General features: G+C 33.2%; 1 protein-coding gene across 3 annotated transcripts in view; it reads right to left on the bottom strand.

Annotated features, from left to right (window-relative positions):
- The window catches only part of LOC107624945 (rab3 GTPase-activating protein catalytic subunit), an 8,189-nt gene continuing 368 nt past the window's right edge, over positions 825-8,645 (bottom strand). Inside the window, exons 1-14 of one of the 3 annotated variants that reach the window (XM_016327453.2) lie at positions 8,640-8,645; positions 8,349-8,440; positions 7,361-7,564; positions 6,914-7,011; positions 6,600-6,793; positions 6,276-6,454; positions 5,374-5,718; positions 5,218-5,282; positions 4,153-4,201; positions 3,894-4,047; positions 2,977-3,061; positions 2,821-2,890; positions 1,954-2,094; positions 825-1,624 (exon numbers count right to left, since the gene is read on the bottom strand). The exon at positions 8,640-8,645 is cut by the window's right edge and continues 368 nt beyond it. In XM_016327453.2, the coding sequence (XP_016182939.1) occupies positions 1,319-1,624; positions 1,954-2,094; positions 2,821-2,890; positions 2,977-3,061; positions 3,894-4,047; positions 4,153-4,201; positions 5,218-5,282; positions 5,374-5,718; positions 6,276-6,454; positions 6,600-6,793; positions 6,914-7,011; positions 7,361-7,564; positions 8,349-8,440; positions 8,640-8,645 (1,988 nt within the window). In that variant the 3' untranslated portion in view covers positions 825-1,318. Of the gene's footprint in view, positions 1,625-1,953; positions 2,095-2,820; positions 2,891-2,976; positions 3,062-3,893; positions 4,048-4,152; positions 4,202-5,217; positions 5,283-5,373; positions 5,719-6,275; positions 6,455-6,599; positions 6,794-6,913; positions 7,012-7,360; positions 7,565-8,348; positions 8,452-8,639 lie in introns of all 3 variants that reach the window. The other 2 variants (XM_021117368.1, XM_016327443.2) reach the window with 2 other exon arrangements.

Below are 8,645 nucleotides of genomic sequence, written 5' to 3' on the forward strand. Positions count from 1 at the left end.
GAGCAATCCAAAGAGAAATTAATAAAGATCCTTGAATTTAAATTAATTACTAATTAATTTCTAACAATATTTAAGTATCCTAACCTAATTTCTTATCATTCTCAAATAGAAACATATTCTTTGTGCATTTTATTCATACTATTTTGTAATAGTTTGATCTATGAATTTGATGGATTTAATTAATCATAGAAGGAAGTTCTTATTTAATCTTCCACAAATCAAGCAAAAGACGAAGACTGATGGCGATGGCTTGTGATAGTGGAGCGTGTTGCTATGGCGGTGACTGGTCTCCAGCGGTGGTGAAGTCCTCCAAGAGCTCTCTGTTCTTTGACTCTAGATGGTTATGATCTTTGATGGAGGTTGGCGGTTGTGACGATGGAGACGACATTCAGTTCTTAGAGAGGAACTGAAGCTCAGGACAGAGGTCCAAAAGATGATATTTTTATTTTTTTTATTTTTTGGTGCACAGATGAGATATGTTACAGACTTATAGGTGCTTTAGAGAGATTTAAGAAAAAAAAGATAAAATATTTCACAACAATGACTAAGAGAATATGATTTCCAGCAGTTTAAATGTTCAATTTTCCCAAAAGAGAAAGAGTTTACATAATATTTTGGAAAGGTCAAGATTTAATTTTACAAAAATATAATTTTAAGTGTGTACATCCAAACATAGTTAAAATATAGATCATCGAAACCCTTTATATTAGATCCATCCAAGAAAATCACACTATATAGTATTTGGTTAGTAGTCCAAAACAAAGGAGGGAAGAGAATCTTGAAAAATTTTACCAAAAGGAAAATCTTGTCATTCTATAATAACATTACGGAAATTCAAGTAATGACGATTATGGGAGAAAGAAGAATCATGTACACTAATCTCTTTCTTTTTCCTTTTTGGACCAATCATATCCTTATACAACCCATTACCACTGCACAAATATAAACAAACCCAATTTGGGTATGCCAGAAGACATTAAAGGTACATAGGTTTGCATTTTTATTTTCTAATTTTATTTTTAGTATTTTCTGTTTTCAGAATTTGTAAAGAAAATAATAAAACAGAAGATGAAAACAGAAAATAGAGTTTTATTTTCACTATTTTGTATTTTCCTTTCACAAAATTCAAAAAATAAAAAATACTAAAAATAAAAACAAAAAATGAAAATGCAAACCAAAGATACCTTAAAATTTTCTATTCACTAAATATATGCAAGAGAACAAAGAAGAATTTACAGTTAACTGACTAGGAGAGAGGGGAAGAAAAAACTAAAAGGAAGTGATTTGCTGATCCTAAACCTGGTGAACTGAACTTTGACTAAACCAATGTCCAATCACTTTCTAGAGAGGAAGATTTCTGGGAAGGTGATAGGCTTGCTGGTTTTGGGGGCTTCTTTGAAAATAAAGATGACTTGCTGTCGAAGAAATTCGAAAAAGCTTGTCGAATTGGCTTTTCCTCAGTGTTTACCTGATCTTTTGGTTTATCTTTCCCACCAAAGACATGGCTAAGCTTCTTAAACCGGTTCTTAAGTTCACCAGTGCTCAGAACTGAATCCTCTGTCTGTTTTGTCATCTTTAGTGCTTCCTCTGGATTCACTAACATCATCTCCACTGTTTCATACACCTACATAAAGATGTAATCATTAAAATCATCAGTACCCGATATCATAGAGAAAAGATTTTTCATTGCCATATTCACACAGATGTAAACTATACACTTATATCATGCAATAAACCTTAGACCTAAAACCTAAGCTAAACAAATTCTAAAGTGATCATTTTCAGCTCATGACTACCCTTTTAAAAGAAGTTTTGGGGTTCACTCTGCTGATTACATTTTGCACATTTCATAAAGGCAAGAATATTTAATAGAATTATAGAAGAGATAACTCAAGAAAATTTTAGATGCGATCGAACATTGCAAATTAGTCACTTTACGCGCTTAGTACCCACCTGAACAAGTTCATCAACTTTCTCACTCCATCTGTTGCTTTGACAAGTGCTAACCGCATAATCCTTGCAGTCATTGAACATCTTTGAAAAGTCACTGTTATCAGTCAGCATAGTTTCTGCTATTGCAAGCCCTAAACCAAACTGTATAATTAAAAACAAAGGCTATAATTAGAAAGGCATGAAAATGGTACAAAGGTTGATCTACAGAATATTTAACTACCAGCTATTATTGCAACTAACTGAATAATTGCGGGATAAACTTTTCCCAAGGCAATTATACATAATGGCCAAACCATACCTAAAGATATTTTCACAATTAATCTTTTCACTTATATAATAATTATCCTATATTATAAAATTTGAAATAATACAAGTTAAGAAGAATGATAATATACTTTTTAAAATTTACTCTTAATTTCAGAACTTGAATGACCAAAATTATCCAATTCCGTTTGGTAAGAAACATTTTTTCATTGAATTTTAATCAGCAAAAATATTATATTGAATGTCTGATTCACTTTTCCTTGATTAAAGAAAATATAACTCTTCGCAATAGCAAGGATACCTCCATGTGGGAAAAGATTAAAGAAAATATTTCCTTTGTTACCATTAACTTTCAAATATTTTCCCAAGTAACTGATACTAATTATAGGTATGGGTATAAACAAAATAAATAAAAATAAAACAATCACAGGTCTGAATAAATTTCAAAACACATAATAGCAAGTTATGTCCAAATATGAGACTGAGCACACCTGTAGTTCTATGAAAAGATTGATTATAGGAATGATGAAAGATAATAATTTTGTTACAACTTTTACAAAACAAAAGGAACTTATCTGAAATGAAAAGAGAGAGAGAACTTACTAATGAAACAAACAGTTGTCCAAAGAGCTCAAAAGGCGGGATATCCTCATATATATCGAGTATGCCCTCCCTAAAAATGGATGTAAAATACCATTCAAGTGAGATGGCTATAAGGAGAAAATTTAAGTTCACAGGAAAGTATTCCTTCAGACTTACACTGCCAAATCCTCATCAAAGAGAGGTGCCTGTTTAATGGCTGGTACTGGCTTAGATGTTTCCCACAATTCACGCCACAAATTTCCTGCCATCAATATTCAATGAAATTCAGAAGAAACAAGAAAATATGATCGGAAAATAGTGCATCAACATTCTTGACCAAAATTGTCACAACCCATGTAAATCTTTTAAGTAATGGTGAAAAATAGTAAACAACAAAAACATGGAAATAATAAACAATAAAGCAATTTAAAAATTTTTCGGGCAAATACTATTGAAAATCTTCTAAACATTAGACATGGTGTTGGGAATATCGAAACTTTGATTACAAACAAAGCAAACCAGATAAAATAAGAAAGAATGAATAGCCCTAGAGTTGTTTGATAAAAAGCGGGAATTGTGAACCAGGAAACTGTTGTCCACTGAGGCAGGGATCGGAGTATGTATAAACTCAATACCCGAGCACATTTCAGTTGTGTTTGGAAATCCTCAGTTCCATCTTGCAAGAAGTTATAATAATATGGTTCATTTTATAGCATTCCTTCTAAAAGAGACATGATATATTTTTCTATGTTGTCTTTCACCAAGGTATAGCAACACAAATGGGCATTTTATTACCACAATTGAATCAAATACTTTCTACATCATATAAAGTGTGGATTCCATGCATGTCTGTTACACACCCCAGCAAAAGACAACCTCTACGGCAATCAAAGATAATAAACACATAACTTATTGGTAATATTTATAAGCAATAGTTAAAGTGTGGGCACAAATGATGAAAGACATGCACTGAATTTTATTTTATTTTATTTTTTAATTTGGTGGCTTTAAGAGAAATGCTTTATCATGTGCTGATGGTCTGTTAAGATAGAAATCAAGCATAATAACAATGATGTGAAGGACAGTCAGTTCACCTTCTTTCTGCATTCGCCGACTTAGCTGTCCTCTAGAAGACGACTCGCAGCCCTCAAAAAAATCACTATCCTCGACACTTGCCTCACTTTCTGTCCAATCAGGAGGAGAGTGCCATCTTACAAAATCTTCCAGAATACAACCAGGATTTGCAGCCTAAAACATGATAACAAACACAATTAACTCACATACAGCATTAATTCCAAATAGTTAGCAACATGAATGCTAGTAAGAAAAGTGATCTTTGAGGGAGAGCCTGACCTTGAAAGCTTGCATATCAGAGAGAAGTTGAGAGCAACCAGCACCAACACTGACCATAAAAGGTAAGAAATTTATCAAGAAATGCGACTTGATATTAATTATAGTTCCTTACATCATAGATGCAAATATGCAGCAAATTGAAGATATGGATACTACAAATGGAATGCTATTTTCAGTATATTTATACTACTACTTTCTAAACTAGTAAGAACTTACTGCTAAGAAAATGGTTTCCTAATTCATGCCCTAATGTATTTTCCATTCATATCATCGACTTTTAAAACATTCCAAACCAAAGCATGAAGCCATCGCTCAAACATGTATTTACCACCACTCAGTTAACTTTGCCAATGAGCAGAAGGGGAATTTAACAGAAAGGATCCTGTAGGACCTACAAGATCCACACTTAAGCATAGATTCAATTCATGTTGAGCCATGTCTTATTTTAATTACACATTGTCGGGGAATCATGACATGATGAAAACAAGGCTGAAAAGCTATTCTTACAAGTCATATGGCTCAAAATAAGAAATTTTTTAGGAAACAAAAGGAAAGTGAAGAAGAGGATAAGACAATGTCAATCCCAATCAACTGCTGCCTCCAACACAGATAGAAATTTTATCAAATAGACAGTGACTAATTTCTAGGCTTTGCTTCAAGGAGTACATATTAAAATATAGGTAAACACGTTATAAAAATATTGCAAAGGCATTAATAAACATGCCTGAAAAGTGAAAAGCATTTAAAAAGCCCCTGAAGTAAGATGGACTTGATATTTTAGTTAGAACTTCAAAAACCTTTGACTTGGTGACAAAAATATGCTTACAAGAAACACATCTAAGTGAGGAAAATGGCAAAATAGATTGAGAATTTAAAAGTGATTATAAAAAATCCTAAACAATACCCTAAATATCCTCTTAATACTAGATGAAGTAAAAAGTAAATGCAATCAATCTTAGTATCTTAAGAAGGCAACCAATTCTTTCTTCATTCAGTAATTATAGGGATGCTTAGGAAGATAAATCATTTTCATTTAAAATAACTGTATGCAGTTACTGTACAGACCTCCCTGTCCGCAGCACAAACTCCTCAGTTTCTTTGATCAGATCTTCTGTAAGCAAGGGTCCTTCCTGCAAGAAATGGACAGAAACATCAAGCACTGGAGCATGTCTAAACAGCAATTTACAAGTGGGGCGAGAAAAAAAAGAAGATATATCAAACCTGGGTGATAGGAGAGTACACAGGCTCGCCAGTTTCTAGCATTGTCAGATCTCCAGATGGGCAATGAGCACCAAGTCGAAGAACAAGCTCCCCAGTACTTAATTTAGCATATAATAAAGGCTTCGCAGGAGCTCTGTCAGTATATTTGTCAGATCTTCCAATATTTGAATTGGCCTCTTTCATCATAGACTCCAGGGATTCGGTGGCAATAATATAGCGCATTTTCCGAGAGATGCAACAATTGATTACTTGAAATTGCTGATATAGAAGACATGAGTTTAAATCTGGAATGTCATCTAGAGGAACTCCGGGTAAATATTTTTCTTCAGACCAATGTTTCTTCAGCTGCATAATGAAAGAATAATAAACTTCTTTATCAGCTGGTAATAAAGAAAATAGAAGAGTAGCATTTATGTATACCAATTCAGTTCAAGTTAAAATGTTAAAACAGGAGTTTGTACAGGATTTCTTTCTTTCTTTTCTATGGACAAGTACAGTAAAATTTAAGAGGTTTAAAAAAATATCATAGTTTCCAATATATAGCATGCATGCAATTTGCAGTAAACAAGGAAAAGAACATACCACGGATCCCACCCAAACAGGGAACAAAACAAACAAACAAACATTTGAAAATAGTTTTTAAAAGTGGAAAGGGAAAAAAAATAGAAAGAAAGATCTAAACACTATAGCTTCTTTCTCAACATGGCATTACATCAATTATATATTCAGTTACCTGTTCAGAATAATATCATCTTAGAAGAAAACGAAAAACTGATTATAATTCATTCCATCATTGTTGTAAAACACCATCAAACTAGAAATAATTGAGTTAAACATACTTTTGGGTAAGTTATAAATGATTACATGACCATTAGAACTGCAAATAATTGAGTTAAACATACTTCGGCAACAACTCTGCACCAAAAAAGAGCCATTTTTCGGAGGGTCTTAAAGTTTCCAATAACTTCCGCCAACTTAACAACTAGGCTTTCAGGAGGAGCACCATGAATATCTCTTAGTAAAGATGTTATAGCAGTTTCCTCGGGATTGATGTTGATTTTCCTGCTAAGGAACCCTCCCTCTGCATATATCTTACAGATATTACAATCGAAGTGATTCAAGTGGAAGATAATCAAGATTGAAGCAGTGAAGTACTTAAAAAATTTTACAGACACAAAAAGGTTGATGCAGTTTTATTATCAGCAAGCCACCTAAAATTTATATACCTGGATCAAACAGAGACTTAATCAAATGCACAACTTTCTCATCGCTGCTAAACTCAGAGGTAAGTTTGTCTTCCTTTTCGCGCATCACTAAAGCCTTAACAGCAGAGAAACTTATGCCTGCCTTCTCTCTGGCAGGTGAAGAACTTGTTGATGAAGCTAGAAAATCTTTCATCGAGTTCGTTTTCCTTCCGGCCCTAGTCAAAAGGCCAAAAAAATTTAAAAGGCTAATAGATAACAACATCTTGTTATCCACTTTGAAAGAGTTTAAAATTATCAATTCATGAATTGGCAAGAAAAAAGCGAGGATAACTTACTCAACTGCTATAGCCAATTGCTTCAGGACAGATGATGGAGGAATGGGTTCCTTTGCTGTAACAGTTAAGCCTTCAACTGTTGGAATTGCTTCAGAAGCCTAAATTAAAGGTTTCAATCATGCATCACTAAACTAACCCATTTACATAATCAAATCAGAAATTAAATGCAAAAAAAAAAATCTATATTTTGTTCATTCTCAACAAGCATGAATCATTAACGCATCACAAGCATACCATATATGCCAAAAAAATCGGAATATTATTCTGATCTAATGAGTCATGGACAGCGACACAGTTTAACAGGCACTACTGTTCATAGGCAGCATAAGTTATCAAATTTTCCTAATATGCTAGGGAAACTGCCAGGTTTAGAAATTTGAAATTTCAGGCATTTCTGAAAGTACCAGAAGATCAAAACCCTGAATGAAAATGTCCAGATCTTCTTACCTTGGCTTCCTGATATTGTTTCATATTTAGGAGGTACAGATTTTCATCATAAAATGGAACACAAGCCATGTTTGTATCTCCAACTTTGTCTGTATCTTCGACTTCTTTCCTCGCCTTTCGAAGGTTGTTAATTTTATCTTGCCAATCCTGCTTTATTCCTATATGTGGAGGTCTCCACTTTATATTCTTCAATTCGCTGCGAAGCTGCCCATTACATTACATAAGTCAATTTTGTAACTACAAACTACCACTCATTACAAGAAAAATGTCGCCTAAGAAGTATTTATACTGTTTAGACATCATACACGCAAATAAGTAAACTCATACTTTCACTTTTCCATGTTAGAATATTGAAATCAAGTGAATCAAAAGATTACGAAAATCTCTGTTGCAACTAATATCAGACAAAACTGGGAAGTGGAAAATTTTCATGTTTAGTGTACAAAAAAGCTAAAGATGGTGAGCGAATAAATAAACAGGACACAATTAGTTTTACCAAAATGATTAGCTTCAACATATTTAAAGCTCAAAACAAAAAAGAATAAAATTTCAGGGCAAAATCAAAATCAAACCAATAAACTACTTCATCTGTGTTTGGATGAACTCATTTCTCGCACTTAAGGGCAAGTTCACAACCAAGAGCTACCTCTAAAATAAGTCAATCCAAACCCTAAACCCTCATTCTCAACTTCCATTCCCTTGATTGAGCTTCAATGAAAAACAAAATAATAAATAAAAACTTAAAAATAAACCCAGAATTTAATCTGTTCATACCACATTTTCATCCCCAATATGAAAGAATTTAAAATTTAAAATTTCAGGCACTCAAACTAAATTCAGCTTCTTTTTGTATTTCCCTCCAAACAGAATTACCCAAATTTCATAAAATAACAATTAAACTCTCCTTCAAAGTTCAAAGCTTCAAATTTATTTTCTTAAAAAATTGCAGAATAAATGAATAATTAAGCTCATTTCAGAACCATTTTACCTTGGAATCGTTCTCGTTATGAACAGATTCTTGTCCCTCCTGCTGCTGCTGCTGCCTCCTCAAATCGTTCCCCGATTGTTTATCAGCAGAATCTTCACCGATCAGAAAGTGGAGTCAATGCTCATTCCCAAAATCAACGTAATATAAATAAAAAACAAAAAAAACAAAAATCCAAAACAAAAAACCGAATTTCCAACAAAAGGAAAAGAAGAAGGAAAACAAAAAAACAAAAAGGATAAGACAAATCTGTTTTCGCGCAATGAGCCATGTACGAAGGTGAAAACGGGTAACAAAAAT

Source organism: Arachis ipaensis, chromosome B01, assembly GCF_000816755.2.
Source record: "Arachis ipaensis cultivar K30076 chromosome B01, Araip1.1, whole genome shotgun sequence".
NCBI classification, from domain to species: Eukaryota; Viridiplantae; Streptophyta; class Magnoliopsida; order Fabales; family Fabaceae; genus Arachis; species Arachis ipaensis.